At 46.1% G+C, this 18,385-nt stretch overlaps 1 protein-coding gene across 1 annotated transcript in view; it reads right to left on the bottom strand.

Moving 5' to 3' along the window:
• The window catches only part of stat2 (signal transducer and activator of transcription 2), a 103,363-nt gene that overhangs the window by 68,926 nt on the left and 16,052 nt on the right, over positions 1 to 18,385 (bottom strand). Inside the window, exons 3-8 of the mRNA XM_084316761.1 lie at positions 15,659 to 15,806; positions 13,418 to 13,510; positions 9,283 to 9,375; positions 2,896 to 2,974; positions 2,718 to 2,788; positions 1,902 to 2,053 (exon numbers count right to left, since the gene is read on the bottom strand). Of these exons, the coding sequence (XP_084172887.1) occupies positions 1,902 to 2,053; positions 2,718 to 2,788; positions 2,896 to 2,974; positions 9,283 to 9,375; positions 13,418 to 13,510; positions 15,659 to 15,806 (636 nt within the window). The remainder of the gene's footprint in view (positions 1 to 1,901; positions 2,054 to 2,717; positions 2,789 to 2,895; positions 2,975 to 9,282; positions 9,376 to 13,417; positions 13,511 to 15,658; positions 15,807 to 18,385) is intronic.

Here is an 18,385-nt window from a genome sequence, read left to right as displayed (position 1 = left end):
AATAGGCTAAAATTAAATAGCCTATGCGATGAACGAAACAATCATTTGTTTCATCGTTGCTTCACCAAGCAGCCGGTCTAATAATGACATTCTGTTGTCAGCGCGAGCTGGCTGCTGATATATTTACGTGAAGCATGGAGCAGCAGTGTTTTTAGGTCCGGTCTGGAAACCGCTCAGCAGCGCCCCCACCCAACAGCTGAATTGCCAATGGCTGAATTGGAGTACTGCACCCTGCCGGCCGGCAGATGGATGCTTCTCGCAAATATATCAGCAGCCAGCTCGCGCTGACAAGACAATGTCATTATTAGACCGGCTGCTTAATGATTGTTTGTTTCGTTCATCGCATAGGCTATTTAATTTTAGCCTATTTTAATACAATTCAAATAATCTAATTGTGTTTAGAGGGAATTATTTTCACCGGACATTATGACCGGAGAGATTAAATATGTCGGACTTCAACAGATTTTGCCGGTCAAAAACCGGTAATTACCGGCTAACGGAAACGCTGGTCCAGAGTGCTCCCTGCTGGACAACACCACCACCAGGTCCAGAGTGCTCCCTGCTGGACAACAACACCACCAGGTCCAGAGTGCTCCCTGCTGGACAACAACACCACCAGGTCCAGAGTGCTCCCTGCTGGACAACAACACCACCAGGCCCAGAGTGCTCCCTGCTGGACAACAACACCACCAGGTCCAGAGTGCTCCCTGCTGGACAACACCACCACCAGGTCCAGAGTGCTCCCTGCTGGACAACACCACCACCAGGTCCAGATGACAGAGTGCTCCCTGCTGGACAACACCACCACCAGGTCCAGATGACAGAGTGCTCCCTGCTGGACAACACCACCACCAGGTCCAGAGTGCTCCCTGCTGGACAACACCACCACCAGGTCCAGATGACAGAGTGCTCCCTGCTGGACAACACCACCACCAGGTCCAGAGGACAGAGTGCTCCCTGCTGGACAACACCACCACCAGGTCCAGAGGACAGAGTGCTCCCTGCTGGACAACACCACCACCAGGTCCAGAGGACAGAGTGCTCCCTGCTGGACAACAACACCACCAGGTCCAGAGGACAGAGTGCTCCCTGCTGGACAACAACACCACCAGGTCCAGAGGACAGAGTGCTCCCTGCTGGACAACACCACCACCAGGTCCAGAGGACAGAGTGATCCCTGCTGGACAACAACACCACCAGGTCCAGAGGACAGAGTGCTCCCTGCTGGACAACACCACCACCAGGTCCAGAGTGCTCCCTGCTGGACAACAACACCACCAGGTCCAGAGTGCTCCCTGCTGGACAACACCACCACCAGGTCCAGAGTGCTCCCTGCTGGACAACACCACCACCAGGTCCAGATGACAGAGTGCTCCCTGCTGGACAACAACACCACCAGGTCCAGAGTGCTCCCTGCTGGACAACACCACCACCAGGTCCAGAGTGCTCCCTGCTGGACAACACCACCACCAGGTCCAGAGGACAGAATGCTCCCTGCTGGACAACAACACCACTTACATACTAGCACTAGCCTAATGCATCCCTAGAAAATACTAGGACTAATGTAAAATGTTTGGCTCTGATACTGATATGTGGGAGCTTACATTTCCAATAACTGATATTTTTGCTGATATATCTTTTCTTTTTCAAAGACTTTATGAAAATAGCAATTTAGCTAATATTTTCATTGCTTATTGCTGTAATGATTTTTGTGTTGCACAAATAAATACCCTTAGGCTTAAAATAAAATCAATATCAAATATATCGACATGTCAATGTTCTATTAGCATCAAAAGCATGGAAGACAAATATATCTGTAGCACTTTTGCCAATAATGATCTATCAGCTAAATTCTAATATCTAATATAATATATATATATCCGTCTAGCGCTGGAACATACCACTTCTCAAGCTGGTCCAGGCAGGTGCCGTCTGGCGCTCCGATACAAGCCCTCTGCTGTCTCCTCCTCCACTCCACCAGCTCCTGGCCCACCAACACATCCTGGAGCTCCTTGCTGCTGTTCAGCAGCTCCACCAGGCCCAGCAGCATGGCCTGAGGACGGGATTAGAAGGGAGGGAGGGGAGGGTGGAAGGTGAGGTAGATGGGAGAGGGAGGGGAGGTGGAGGGAGGAAGAGGAGGTAGAGGGAGGAAGAGGAGGTAGAGGGAGGAAGAGGAGGTAGAGGGAGGGTGGAATGTAAGATGGAGGGGGGAGGGAGGGGAGGGAGGGTGGAAGAGGTAGAGGGAGGGTGGAATGTAAGATGGAGGGGGGAGGGAGGGGCGGGTGGAAGGGGAGGTGGAGGGGAGGGTGGAATGTAAGATGGAGGAGGGAGGGAGGGAGGGAGAGGAGGGTGGAAGGGGAGGTGGAGGGAGGGAGGGGAGGGTGGAATGTAAGATGGAGGGGGGAGGGAGGGGAGGGGAGGTGGAGGGAGGGTGCATGGTAAGATGGAGGGGGATGGAGGGAAGGGCTGTCTATGACTGTATTCTTGTATTTTGTATTCTTTGAACTTTTACTGTATATGACTGTATGTTTTGTACTTATTTGTTTACTGTCTAGGACTACAGATGGAAATGAGCTTCTTGCTAAATCTGGAGCACCCATCTTCTTGTTTTAAAATGATTAATGCACCTTTGTAATGTAATTACTGTCCTTTCCATAAACCAAATTATTTTTGTGTGATTTCACTAAAAGTACGAGGCAAAAAAAGAATCTCTGTACCTTCCTACAGTCGTTCAGCCTGTTGAGGAGACCCTGCAGAAGCTTCACCTGTTGCGCCTTGTCGGTCATTCCTGTAGCATATAGGGGTTCAACACATTAGGGGGAATATAACAGCCTCTAAAGTGATATCAGAAAGACAGCTTGCAGGTGTGAATCATCAAAACTAATAAACGCTTACCTTCCATCTGCAGGATTTTGTATTTAAAATCAAACTCGTCTTGCTGTTCCTCTAGACATATCAGCGTGTGTTCCATGCACTGTGTTCCCGGACGTACAAAAGAAAAAGGGCGTTAAAGGTGCCATATTTAAATATAATTTTTTGTAAAAATACATCGACAGAGCTTTTAGAAAGGTGCAAATTGCTTTTCCCCCAAAATAAACTATTGATTGATTTACCATTTAAAAAATGTTGGTGGGTCCAAAATTAATGTTGTTGTTTACATGTATCCCCTCCCTACTTCCCATTTCCCCAAGAATGCACCTGATTGGATAAATGACAATGCTGGTGTGTGGGAGCAGGGAGGTGTATGTCATTTTGGACCACTCAGCCACTTTGGATGCAAATCGTGAGTAAAGGAAAACACACAAAAATGTGAATGAATGGCAGCACACGGCAGCACACGGCAGCCCACGCAACCTATGGTGTTAACTCAGTTCATTCATACTGTGTTGACGGAGTGAGTGGATCGCTCGTTTACGCACATTAAGTGGCGGACGTGGATTATTGACTCATTTATTTCTGTTGCTCGACTACTCAGACAATATTTGATTGTTTTCGTGAATGGAAAGTAGCGAAGCTGGATGTCAATATGAGCGAATTAAATGCTGGTTCAAATGTCAGTGAATTAAATGCTGGTTCGAATGTCAATGGAGCTGATGATGAAATTGTTAAAAGGAAATTCACTGAAAAGGCCTTGGCGAATGAAATGAAGCTTCAGAAAGCCTGTCATGCAAAAGTGAATAAGATAAAGGGTGTCATCACTGCTTTGAAGGAGCTCATGGTGAATGATGATAATGCTTCACAGGTGCAAACTCAGCTGGCTACTTTGATACAGTTGCATGACAACACAATTTCACTGCATGAGTCATTCATGACTTTGATACCTCAGGAGGAGCAGTGTAAACAAAATGCATGGTTTACAAGCATCAATAAAAATAACAAAGGATTTATCGAGGATGTGAAACAATGGCTCTCTGAAAATTACAGACTGGCCTCAAAACATGCAACAAAGGACATGGAGACTCATGACAAGGAGTGTACAGATCCTCCAGGCTTGGGGTTGGGTGAGCTACAGCTTAACAAAATGTCCTCAGACATGGAGCAGGATGTCTTGTCTGTAAAAATGCAGGATGGAATTCTGCCAAATGACAGCATCTCAAATATTGGAAAAAGAGGACATGGTTCACAATCTAGGTCGTCCATGACTTCAAGCTCCTCTACTTCCCGTGTTAATGCAGAAGCTAAAATGGCTGCTCTCCTTACGCGTCAAAGGTTGCTTAAGCACAAACAAGATCTGGATCAGCAGGAGGAGGAAATAAGGAAAAGGAAAGAGCGATTTGAGCTTGAAGTGGAGATAGCAGCCTCACAGGCTATGATGGATGTATTCAGAGCCTCAAGAAGCAGTGTGATTGGGAGCATATCTAAGAAACCTGATGATAAATGCTGTTTCCATTTGAACAACATGGAGAGAGGGGCCCATGCTGTTCTCAATATTGATGAGGATTCATTTGTGCCTTGTGGCCGAGGAGAAGTTGATCATCTACTCGCATCCAAGTCTCATTCCACTAAGCCAAATGGAAGATACTGTGGATGTTGGATCTTGAATAGTCCACCAGAGACCACCCAGGCTTGGGATGGCTCCTAATATGACGACTGGTGTCTCAACACCTCAGTTTGTGGCTGGTACACATGCTCATGTGCCAGTCACAGATGAAAGGAATAACTTGTTGTCCATAATGGCAAGACAAAACAAAATTACAGCTATGCTGGTGCAACAGCAGAATGTCTGGTATTTGCCAAACAGAGAGATCCAAGTGTTTGAGGGAGATCCTCTGATCTCTGATGAGAACCTTTGAGTACAACATTGAAGAAAGGACAGGTGATGTAAGAGACTGTCTGCACTTCTTGGCACAGTACACCAGGGGGCAACCACGAGAGCTAGTTAAAAGCTGTCAACAAATGCCTGCAGACAGAGGATCGTAGAAGGCAAAGGCTTTGTTGGAGGAACATTTTGGGAATGAGCAAAATATTGCTGCAGCTTATTTGGACAAAGCCCTCTCTTGGCCAACGGTTAAGGTAGAGGATGTCAAAGCACTCCAAGCTTATGGTCTCTTTTTGAGAGGATGTTGTAACGCGATGGATGACATACAGTACATGTCTGAGCTCAACATGCCTGCAAACATGCTGACAGTAATACAAAAGTTACCGTACAAGCTAAGAGACAAATGGAGGACGGTGGCTTGTGATATTCAAGAGAGGCGTCATAATAGAGCTACTTTTCCTGACATTGTGAATTTCATTGAGCGCCAGGTGAAAATTATAGCTGACCCTGTATTTGGTAATATACAGGATACTCCAACCACAGTGCGAAGCAAAGACAGCCAACAGCGTCAATACAACCAAGGAAGTAGTTTTGCAACTAGAGTCACTTCTGTGGAGGGAAAGGACTATATGAAAAAGGAAGGAGGCTCACTGGATGAAAATACCTGCCTGTGTTGCGAGGGTGAACATGTACTGGAGTTGTGCCCGCTACTGGGGAGGAGGGCACATGAGGACAAGATTGCCTTCCTGAGAGAGCACAGAATCTGTTTTGGCTGTTTGTGCAGAGGGCACATGAGTAAGGACTGCAGGAGGCGACTGTCATATAAAGTATGTGGATACAGACATCCTAGCATGCTTCACATTTACCCGAAGGACAAGGAGGCAGAGAGAGAAAGAACAGTGGCAGCTGATACTGACACAGCAGTGGGCAGTGCTCTGGTAGCGGTGCAAACTGGTGGTCTCACTGGGGCCGGTGAGCAGGACTGCAAACTCCCCATAGTGCCAGTCAAGGTCAAGTAAAAAAAATTGCCATACCATTGTGGAGACGTATGCTTTTCTGGACCAAGGGAGCTCAGGATCATTCTGTACAGCAAGTCTGATGGATAGACTGGATATCTCAGGAAGAGCAACCGAGATTATTTTATGTTGCATTGTGTCAGACTTGGAGGTAGCGGGCCAGGACAGTGGCCTCTACTATGACTTGCCAGACGTCTTCACACAGAAGAAAATGCCTGTCAGCAGGAGCAATATACCACGGCAGCAAGATTTGTACAGATGGCCATACTTGCTTGGGGTACATCTACCTGAAATTGATGGACATTGAGCTTTTGATTGGCTTGAACGTACCTAGAGCTCTGGAGCCAGTAAAGGTCATTCCAAGTGAGGATGGAGGGCCGTATGCTGTTCAGACCAGGTTGGGCTGGACTGTTAATGGGCCATTGTCTGGAGGAGCAGACAGTGAACAACCTAGTGTCACTGCTAACCATATCTCAGTGGTGAAATTTTATGAACTGTGGAAGCAGCAGTTTCAAATTGACTTCCCTCAGTGCAGCCATGACGAACAGCTGGGTCCATCAAGAGAAGATCGCCAGTTCATGGAAATGGTTGAAAACATTGTTGAGCTTGTGGATGGTCACTACACCATTGGTTTACCTCTAAAGAAAGGGGATGTGTGCATGCCTGACATCGTGAAGCCTAAGACGGAGAGACAAAAGACGTATGAACAGGGAATGGAAGAGGCAAATAATGTGAAGAGCCTTATGGAGCCTTATTATGCCACATTCGAAAGCAATGGAAAGAGATAAAAGCTAGTATGGAAGAAAACAAGATGAAGGAGAAACAATTAGAAGAAATTAAGGAACAGTTTGAAAAGGCGAAACAATACCTAAGTAAAGGTCAAAGCACCCTGACCCTGGAACAAGCTGGAGTGGAACACATCAAAATGGAGATATATCTTCAAAGGGAAAATATGCTATCCGTCTTAGAGGATATAATAATAATAATAATTAGGGATGCTCGATATTGGCTTTTTTACCGATACCGATATTCCGATATTGTCCAACTCCAATTTCCGATACCGATACCGATATCAACCGATACCGATATATGCAGGGTTTCCCCCCCAAAAAACGGAATAATTTCAGGTAACTAATAATTTCACTGGATGCATTCAAAAGGCTTTCTAAATGTAAGCATTATCTGTGCAAAATATGATCATTAAAAAAGTAAAAATGAACATTTTAAACCAACATGCATACTTTTGACAATAAATAAAATAAGAATTGGTTCTTACTTGCTTGCCTGGGTAATAAAGGTTAAATAAATGTAAAAAAAAAAAAAAAAAAAAAAAAAAAAATGTTATTGTTTTTTTTTTTTTTTTTTACCGATACCGATATTTTCCGATATCACATTTTACTGCCGATATCGGCCGATAATATCGGTCGGCCGATAATATCGGACATCCCTAATAATAATAATAATAAATCAAATTTATATAGCGCCTTTCATAGAACCCAAGGTCGCTTTACAATCAGGACAAAAAATAGGGCAAGGAAAGTAGGGGGGGAGGGGGAAGAGGGGATGAGGGAAAGTAGGGGATAATGGACCTAATTTAATCTAAAACTAACTGATGGGGAAAGCCTTGGTGAAGAGGTGTGTTTTTAGAGCGGATTTGAAGGTGTCCAGGGTTGGGGCGTTGCGGATTTCGGGGGGGAGAGAGTTCCAGAGGGTAGGGGACGCCACGCTGAAGGCTCTGTCCCCAAAAGTCCGTAACCTGGTGCGAGGGATGGAGAGGAGACCTAGATCAGAGGATCGTAGGTTCCGGGATGGAGTGTACTGGTGGAGGAGATCAGACAGGTACCGGGGGGCGAGGGCATGGAGGGATTTGTAGGTGAGGAGCAGGAGTTTGAAGGTGATGCGGAACCTGACTGGAAGCCAGTGGAGATGGATGAGGGTGGGGGTGATGTGCTGCCAGGGCTTGGTGTGAGTGAGAACCCTGGCAGCTGAGTTCTGGACATACTGGAGCCTGTCCAGGGATATGAAGAAAGAGAAAGCGTATCTGGAAGAATTGAAGGCAAATATAAACAAAGAGTAAAGCTATGGTTGAGGAAAAGGAAAGGCTGAACATGATCGAGTCAGAACTACAAAAGGAGTCGGACAACAACGATAATGTCCTCAGTGAGATAAGAAGAGAGAAGGAGGACCTGAGGGAATTATCCGTCAGAGATCAAAAGGAAAGGGAAGAACTCAAGAGTGTCGTTGCCCGGGAGGAAAAAGAACAGGCCCTCTTAGATGATGACATCAAAAGACGAGCAGGAGATCTGCAGAACATCATCAGTATTGCAATGAGAGAAAAACAACATCTAAAGAGAATGAAATCTGACACAGTGACAATGATGGAAGACATGAAGAATGGATGGAAGCAAAAGCTCATGGGGAAGAAACAACAATTTGAAAAGATCAAGAAGGACTTGGAACGAGAAAAAGAAGAACTTGATAGAATGAACAGGATGACAAATGAAGAGACACTCTAATTAGAGTTCATGAAGTCTAACACCCAGAAACAACTTGGCGTAATAGAACAGGAGGAAAAATATTTGGAAAAGGACAGGAATGCCAGAAGTGGAACAGAGTCGAGCGCAACTTCATGTCTGGAGACTATGCAACTATTGGATCATGGGGAGAGTTGTTGAGGCTGTTTAAGATAAGAGAGGACTCGTTCGACAAGTGAAGATCAAGACCAGGACAAGCTGTCTGGACAGGCCTGTCACAAAGATTTATCTCCTTCAGGAGGCTGACCAGACCTGACCTGACTTGGGGTTTGGACATGACGTTCAGTGTGGTAGTATAGATCACACTGTCTAGGCTCAGAAAGTTCTAGAACCTCTGGCCTAGGGACACTTGACATATTCAACGGCATTGACATTGAACTTTTTTCTCGTCTTCAAGAACAAAAAGACATTGGACCGTTCATCTTGATTGTTGTTTGCACGTGTTATACAATACATTGGGTTTTTGTGCTGTAATTATTGTTGTAATAATTAGGGGCCGCTGGGTGCAGGGAGGTGTATGTCATTTTGTCACCAGTGGTAGTGGGTGTGTCTGTCTGGAGGTGTGGGTGCGTCACCTGGGAAGAAGGGTAATTGATATCACCTGTGCCTGGGAACCAGTGTTTGTTTGTTACAGAGAGTAAGGCAGGGTGCCTATATTTCTGTTGACCGCGCTACGCCACTCATTTACCATCGAAATCCATATAACATCTGCAAGAGCATGTAACCGAAGGCTGAAATAAACACCCTTGAATTGCAGCTACAGACTCAGATCTCCCTGCCCAAGGCCTCTCAGCGGCTTTTTAGTTGTTACTTTCAAATAGTCGCGTTACATGGTGCTTTAGTGCAACATCTAGTGGCTGAATGTTATCTATCCTTTAAGAGTCTATGTACAGCAAAACGTTATATTCAAAAGCATAAATGGGGTTGTAACACGGCAGGACAAACCAAAACAACTTGTTAAAGAGGATAATACCTGCAACTTATTCCTCAGACCTGCCATTAGACGCTCGAGGTTCCGCTGGCTGTCTGTCTCCATGGGGTTCTGCTCCACATGCAGGCGCTGGACCTAAAAAGAGGTTTAATCAGTGAACAGTATAATAAGATGTTTATGTTCCACTGAGGAAATTATTGCAAACCGTACATTGGGTCAATTATTATTATTATAATTTTTTTCTCCCCATCCCAATTTAGTCGTTATGCAAATTCCCCTCCTCCCCTACCTGGTTGTTGTGCGCATATTCCTTCTACTGGTCGGTACAAGGGAACCCTGAAGTCCACCACATGCTTCCTCCGACACATGTGGAGACAGCCAGTGACTCTCTTATCACCTGGCAGCGAGGACTCTCATTGGTGAAGCGTAACACGTGGGAGGTCACGCTGCCTTCACCATTTCCTGCCTTTCACTGAGCAGGCGCCCAGACCTGACCTGTAGGCGTCACTGTCCACAACGCCAGATTACCACCCACGACTTCCCTCCCCCCTAACTCAGCCAAACGAGTTAGTATGACGACCAGCCCAAGCCACAGCACAATGCTGACTCCGGGAGTCGAGACTGCAGCCTCTTGCATTGGTGACAAGCGCAATCTCCGCTACGCCACCCGACTGCCTTGGGTCAATTATTCTAAATGATATTTGAATGAAGATTCAAATTGAACCACTATTTCACTTTGGAGGAAAAGGTTGACATATTCTATTGTCATTTTATTCTAATTTAGTTTATATATTCCATTTTATTTTATTCTACTTTAATTGTCTGTTAACACTTTGACTGCCCAAGCTTAATTCCTTATTAGTCCCTTGAATGCCCAAGGCCACTTCAATGTTAACGTTAATATCACCTAATCTATGTTTTAAATTATGGCTATGTGTCTAATCTGCCCGTCGCTTATCAAAGACTTGTTTTCCAGTCAACATTGTCAAAGCAGATTGTTTTTTTATCGCTTCATTTCCGTGTTCTACCATTCTGAAAAGCACTCGGTTTCACTGAAAAAATAAGAGATTCCCTGATAATCGCCTTTTCCTGGAATATTCTAGAACGTTGTCATTTGTCGGCCTATTTATGAATCGTTTTCAAATAAACGCTAGATGATCGATAGTATATGTGTATGCATGCACGCTCGTGCCGTGCGCTGATAATCGCTGCTCCTATTTCCTGACAACAGCAGAGTCAAACAGCCTATCACCATAATCACATAAAAGCTTATATATCCGTGAAAACGGGTCTGATTATCCTAATACTGATAACATAGATTCCTTACCTGAGATCAGATGGTATCCAAATGGTTTATTCCAATTCCTGATCGCCATTCGAAAAAATCGCTCATTTGATTGATCCATCGTGTATACAGTAAAACACATATTCCCCGCGGCTCCGAGGCTCCAGAGTGAAGCTGGTAGACCCCGGTTACATGAGTGAGAAGTAAAATGTGGAGTGCAGGTTTTTTTTTCTCATTCATTTGCATTGAGTTCAATCCAAAAGGGTGAATTACCACCTGGGAGACGATAGGGGCCGCATTTTTCACATCTGAGCGCCTGAGGTAGCTAAATTTCCAACGGTCGACTCGGTTGATGAAATATGATTTCAGATAGCTAAAAAAATATATATAGAAAAAACGAATATTCTCGTGAGTGGGCATTCAACCTGGGGGGTAATAACACGAGAAAACTCGTGGGTGGCATTCAAAGTGTTAATGTTGATGCCCCAAAAGACCAAGACAAATGTGCAAACTTACTTGGCAATAAAGTTTTTTTTTTTTGATTTTTCTCTGTTTTTCTCCCCATCCCAATTTAGTCGTTGTGCCAATTCCCCCCCTCCCCTACCTGTTTGTTGTGCGCATGTTCTCCTACTGGTCGGTACAAGGGAATCCTGAAGTATCCGCACGTGCACGTGCGGCGACAGCCAGTGACTCTTCTCACCTGGCAGCGAGGGCTCTCATTGGTGAAGTGTAACGCGTGGGAGGTCACGCTGACTTCATCAAGTCCTGCCTCCGCTGAGCAAGCACCCAGACCTGACCTGTAGGCATCGCTGTCCACAACGCCAGATCCCCACCCACGGCTTCCCTCCCCCTAACTCAGCCAAACGAGTTAGTATAGCGATCAGCCCAAGCCAGAGGCAATGCTGACTCTCCGGGAGTCGAGACCGCAGCCTCTTGCATTGGTGACGATCGCAATCTCCGCTACACCACCTGACCGCTTGCGTCAATAAAGACATTTCTGATTCTGATTCTGATTCTGAATTTTGCAGGCACCCCCACACAGAGTTCATGATCAGATATTAGCCACCCGAGAGGCTGTAGTCACCACTGCTATTCAGGCTTTTATTACCAAGGTGCACATTTCCATGTTAGATCACATGTTAGAAATATGGTTCACAATCTGAATGGAAAAGTGTGATGTCACCATCGATAATCCATTATAAGGTGTGGATGTGTGGATGTATATACAGTATGTACACATACGTATATGTATGTATTAAAGGAACACGCCAACTTTTTGAGAAATTAGCTTATTTGCCATCTACCCTGGAGTTAGACAAGCAGATACATACCCTTTTCTTCTCTGTGCATGCATTAGGGGTATACAGGGGTGTCTATACAGGGGTTTCTATACAGGTGTGTCTATACAGGGGTGTCTGTACAGGAGTGTCTATACAGGTGTGTCTATACAGGGGTGTCTGTACAAGAGTGTCTATACAGGTGTGTCTATACAGGGGTGTCTATACAGGTGTGTCTATACAGGTGTGTCTATACAGGTGTGTATATACAGGGGTGTCTGTACAGGGGTGTCTATACAGGGGTGTCTATACAGGTGTGTCTATACAGGGGTGTCTGTACAGGGGTGTCTATACAGGGGTGTCTATACAGGGGTGTCTATAAAGGGGTGTCTATACAGGTGTGTCTATACAGGTGTGTCTATACAGGGGTGTCTGTACAGGTGTGTCTATACAGGGGTATTAGGTGTCTATACAGGTGTGTCTATACAGGTGTGTCTATACAGGGGTATTAGGTGTCTATACAGGGGTGTCTATACAGGTGTGTCTATACAGGGGTATTAGGTGTCCATACACAGGTATTAGGTGTATATACAGGGGTATTAGGTGTCTATACAGGGGTATTATGTCTCTATACAGGGGTATTAGGTGTCCATACACAGGTATTAGGTGTCTATACAAGGGTATTAGGTGTCTATACAGGGGTATTAGGTATCCATACACAGGTATTAGGTGTCTAACAGGGGTATTAGGTGTATATACAGGGGTATTAGGTATCTATACAGGGGTATTAGGTGTTAGCTAATTGTGTCACATTTTCAACTCAGTGGGTAGACGGATAGTAATGGTAGTTATATATATATATATATATATATATATATATATAACGTTAGTAACGGATAGTAACGTTAGTGGGTAGACGGATGGTAACGTTAGTGGGTAGACGGATGGTAACGTTAGTGGTTTAACCCAGTGGGTAGACGGATGGTAACGTTAGTGGTTTAACCCAGTGGGTAGACGGATGGTAACGTTAGTGGGTAGACGGATGGTAACGTTAGTGGTTTAACCCAGTGGGTAGACGGATGGTAACGTTAGTGGTTTAACTCAGTGGGTAGACGGATGGTAACGTTAGTGGTTTAACTCAGTGGGTAGACGGATGGTAACGTTAGTGGTTTAACTCAGTGGGTAGACGGATGGTAACGTTAGTGGTTTAACTCAGTGGGTAGACGGATGGTAACGTTAGTGGTTTAACTCAGTGGGTAGACGGATGGTAACGTTAGTGGTTTAACTCAGTGGGTAGACGGATGGTAACGATAGTGGGTAGACGGATGGTAACGTTAGTGGGTAGACGGATGGTAACGTTAGTGGTTTAACTCAGTGGGTAGACGGATGGTAACGATAGTGGGTAGACGGATGGTAACGTTAGTGGGTAGACGGATGGTAACGATAGTGGGTAGACGGATGGTAACGTTAGTGGGTAGACGGATGGTAACGTTAGTGGGTAGACGGATGGTAACGTTAGTGGGTAGACGGATGGTAACGTTAGTGGGTAGATGGATAGTAACGTTAGTGGGTAGACGGATAGTAAAGTTAGTGGTTTAAGTTGCTTGATGCTAACCTGCTCAGACAGATCTGCACTCTCAAGGATCTCCTTCTCCTTCCCGAGGAACCACAGGATGTTCCCAGCCAAGGCGCACGGGTCCTCCTGGTTCTGTGGGCAAAGACGGGATCAGGTTCAAAATCAATTGCTTATGTTTACAGCATAAAGTAGACCGGACTCATTCACAACACTAGGCCAGCCTAGGCCAGCCGGACCCGGATATATGCCAGTGTCAGGAAAACAGCAATATACCCGCTGCTTAGCACATATCGCCAGTCAAAGTTAGTCACCATTTGCAACAATTACACTACCTCCACTCTGTCCGCAGCAGGTCTCTCTCCCCTCACGGAACGGCGTATCTGTATCAATAGTCCACAAACGCCACGCAAAGTAGGCGACATGTTGCCGGCACAACTTGTAAATGCACAGACACGAACCGCCATTTCCATCCCTTAGATAACGCCAAGCTAGCTGCACTCCAACGCTTTTCCTGAACATCTCCCCTTCTAGAAGACTGATAAACACAGTTTTTTATTTATTGAATTTGTTCTTGTGGGTCAGCCTCTATCCGTTGAGTTAGCATTGAAGCCTGTGGTGGAATGTCCCCTTAATGACCACTGGTGACCTTTGTAAAATATCTATCTATCTAGTATCTATCTATCTATCAAGCCATCAGGATGCTCAATGACAATGACACTATGTAACAACCCATCATCTACACAAGATGGCGCCATCTACACACACTGCACACACATCCACATGTACAAACTCACTTTAAACAAACACTCACCTACCACTCACTTTAGACACTTTAACACACTTTATATTTATCTATTATTAAAAAGATTTGCACTACATCCATACCTCATTTGCACCCTACCCTAAGTTTTGTACCACATCTAATTTCTGCATTGTACCTCACTGTTGCTCATTTGACTGTGTTGTATATTGGCCTTGGCCCTCACTGTTGCTCATTTTACTGTGTTGTATATTGTATATATGTATATTGACTTTACTTACTTTTACTTACTTCTTAATAACTTTTTTTATTTACTTTCTTTTTTACTGTATGTAGCACACTCTCAGGGGCTCTTTCAGAAATAAGAATTTCATATAAAGTATTCTGTATTTTGTGACATATAATAAACAAACTTGAAACTTGAACTTGAAACTATCTATCTATCTATCTATCTATCTATCTATCTATCTATCTATCTATCTATCTATCTATCTATCTATCTATCTATCTATCTATCTATCTATCTATCTATCTATCTATTGTAAAATAATTATAAAACAGCACACTCTGAGAGAAAACAGCCACAAGCTTTGTATGTTATGACCTGTTACGTGTGCAATTTAAATAATTCTGCAATATATCTATTGTCTTTAGGCTGTCGTTTCCATAGTAACAAACATTCCACTGCTATCAGAAGATGAGGGAGGACCAGGGACCCCCACGTTCTCCTATAAATGAGTATGCACAACTTGTGAGACGGAAGCTTTTTTCCCCCTATAATTTTCTCCCATCGCCCAATTTAGTCGTTATGCCAATTCCCTTCCTGGTCGTTGCACGCATTGCCCTACTGTCGGTCTGGGGAGGGTGTAGACTATCACATGCCTCCTCCGATATGTCTCCAATGTCTTCTTTTCACCTGACAGTGAGGAGTTTCACTGGGAGAACGTAACGTGTGCAGAGGTTCACGCTATTTCCCCCAGATCCCCTCCCTGCTGAACAGGCGCCCCGACCGACCAGTAGGAGTCACTGTTTTGCAATGACCAGGACACATACCCCACCGGCTGCCCACCCGCGAACACTGCCAATTGTGTTCGTAGGGACGACTGACCAAGCCGGAGGTACCGCTGACTGACAGCTGGATTTGAACCCAGAGTCTCTGTGGTGGTAGGCGAGTGCTTAGACTTCTACGCTACCCAGCCGCACCAAGACGGAAGCTTTTTAGGCAAACTGCTTGACACCAGTCTGTGGGGCATGACGCTTAGAAACTCATTGACTTGAGAGTATACTCTGCTGTCTCTTTATCTTTTCCGCATCAACTGCTCTGTTTAGTTGTACTACTTTTGCATAATTAAACTACAAAAGAAATCCACGACTGACTAGAACTTAATTATTTGTCGCAACAGATCCCCCTCTTTCAAGAGGATCTGAGCATGGTCAGATTCCAGACACCTTCACATTGCAATACAAGACTACAACGAGCACCTTGTCAGGGTGATCCTACAGAAAGGTAGCAGACAGACCTGAAAGTAGTGTTTGAAGCGTCTGATGTTGTGCTGCTTCAAGAAGGACCCCTTCTCCTGGACGAAGCGGCCGTGCTGGATGTCCAGATTCTCCAGCAGCACCTGCAACAGCACCAGGGCCACGTCGTGGTGTTGCACCGCACGCTCCCTGATGAACACAACACAGAAACACATCGACGTGTGAAGTGTCACACAGTTGACACTTAAATAGGTGTACCTCTCTGTGATGCATAAGTAAAATAAACATCTGTGATGCATAAGTAAGATCAACCTCTCTGTGATGTAGTGGTAAGATAAACCTCTCTGTGATGTAGTGGTAAGATAAACCTCTCTGTGATGTAGTGGTAAGATCAACCTCTCTGTGATGTAGTGGTAAGATCAACCTCTCTGTGATGTAGTGGTAAGATAAACCTCTCTGTGATGTAGTGGTAAGATAAACCTCTCTGTGATGTAGTGGTAAGATAAACCAACCTCTCTGTGATGTAGTGGTAAGATCAACCTCTCTGTGATGTAGTGGTAAGATCAACCTCTCTGTGATGTAGTGGTAAGATAAACCGCTCTGTGATGTAGTGGCAAGATAAACCTCTCTGTGATGTAGTGGTAAGATAAACCTCTCTGTGATGTAGTGGTAAGATCAACCTCTCTGTGATGTAGTGGTAAGATAAACCAACCGCGTGTTGCTTTTTAACAGCGGAGCAGTGCAAGAATGTGACAATGTGACCATGTGACCGGCAGTGCGGAAATAGGCTGTCTATTGCCATTCTCTAAGACAAACGCTAACCTTAACCAGCTCCTTAACAGCGCCTAAACTTAACCGTTCTAACCTTAACCAACTCCGAAACAATGCCTAACCTTAACCTTAACCATGCCTAACCTTAACCTTAACCATAGAAAGAATATTGCCATTCTCTAAGACAAACTCTAACCTTAACCAGCTCCTTAACAGCGCCTAAACTTAACCGTTCTAACCTTAACCAACTCCGAAACAATGCCTAACCTTAACCTTAACCATGCCTAACGATAGGTTATGACTATAACCAAGTTCTGTTAGTTAGGGGCGATGCTTGGCATCACTACTGCACTATCTCGCGTACGTGCACGCGTACTGAATAAACCACAAATGTACCTCTAATACCAGTATTAGTCTGACCACACCCCTCATCAGCTTACCTTCATAAGCAGGTGTGTGGTCACCTGCTCTCCTCCTTCCCAAGCTTTCACCACAAGGTGAGGACAAGGGCTGCAGCGGCCGTCTGATGCCAAGCATCGCCCCTAACTAACAGAACTTGGTTATAGTCATAACCTATCGTTCTGTATCGTTAGTGGCTTAGCTTGGCATCACTACTGCACAAGGGAGGCCAAGCGGAGCCACTTGGCTGACAAATACACCCCGCTGACAGCCCCCCAAAACCATCAGAACAGGGAGGGCCGAGCCCCCCCGACCCCCCCTAATGGAGGGTATCCCCCCTATTAGAGGCTTCACGGGAAGGCGACGGACCCGACCGTGCGAAGAGGCACTCAAGCAACTTAACGCACAGGGTGAGCAGACCGTGGCCTGACCCCACGACTACACACACGCACAACCCGCATGCCACCCGGGAACGAACGGAGGAACAACCTCGTTACTGCCCCCAGAATCACGGGGCCAAGGGCAAACCCAACCCCGTGGCAAGGCCGTAGCAGCGGAGCGCGAAGGAAGACCCAGACCCACCAAAAGGACTGGACTCCCTGGAATGGGGGCCCGGAGAAGTCCATGATGCCAGCATCAAGACCCCACCAGGTGGGCACGTAGTGCCCCGCCCCCCACATCGCCAGCGTATTCGGACAAAGGCCCCTCAGTTACTGCACCTGGTATTCCCAGGCGGAATCCCATCCAAGTACTAACCAGGCCAGAACCTGCTTAGCTTCCGAGATCGGACGAGATCGGGCGTGTTCAGGTTGGTATGGCCGTAAGCCGAGCGGGCCCCGTCCCCCCAATAGTACACCGCCTGGCACACTGACCCTGCAGAACAGGCAGTCAGCATGGCCGTAAGCACACAAAAAGGTTAACCAACGGAAGCAGGCAGCGCACCGGGGAAAAACCAGGCAACAGGCTGTTAACCCTAGCCTGGAGACTGCGGACGAGACAGGCGCCAGAGGGGACAGCTGAACACAGCCGCCCCGGCGGAAGGAGCGTAAGCTGGCGGTGTTGCATGACCAAGCCTCCATTTAAAAACCCCCACCCAGAGGGGTCGAGGCAGAGAAGGCTGACACGATTGGCAGACGTCATGAACGTGCAGGGGCACCCTCAAACGGTGAACCCGGGAGTTGACACTGCTCCAACACACCAGGGAATCAACCACCTCGGTGTTACCCAATGCGGTGGTTGTTCCTATAACCCCTCAAGAAAAAACTCCAAAACACACCTGCGGGCATACACCGGCTATACCGCAGTACAAGTGTTTCAGTTTCCAAAAAGGGTTAACCCAGGCCTACGGGTCGCAAACATCACTTCGGACCGGGCCTGGCGGTACGGGAAGCACAGGGTCACCAGAGGAGGTCAAAAAACCACCCCCACAGGCCCCTCTTCGCCATGCGTGAGAGAGGAGCGAAAAATAATGGAGAACCAGCCCCTAAGCACACCGTACCTGGTTTCCCCCGGCGGTCTCCCAACCAAGTACTAACCAGGACCAACCTGTGTAGCGGCCGAGATCCGACGAGATCGAGCGCGTACAGAATGGCATGGCT

The sequence above is a fragment of the Notolepis coatsorum genome (genome assembly GCF_963971535.1).
Source record: "Notolepis coatsorum genome assembly, chromosome: 6".
Lineage (NCBI taxonomy): Eukaryota > Metazoa > Chordata > Actinopteri > Aulopiformes > Paralepididae > Notolepis > Notolepis coatsorum.
The sequence above is the reverse complement of the archived record's forward strand: the minus strand, read 5'-3'. Positions and strand labels throughout refer to the sequence as shown.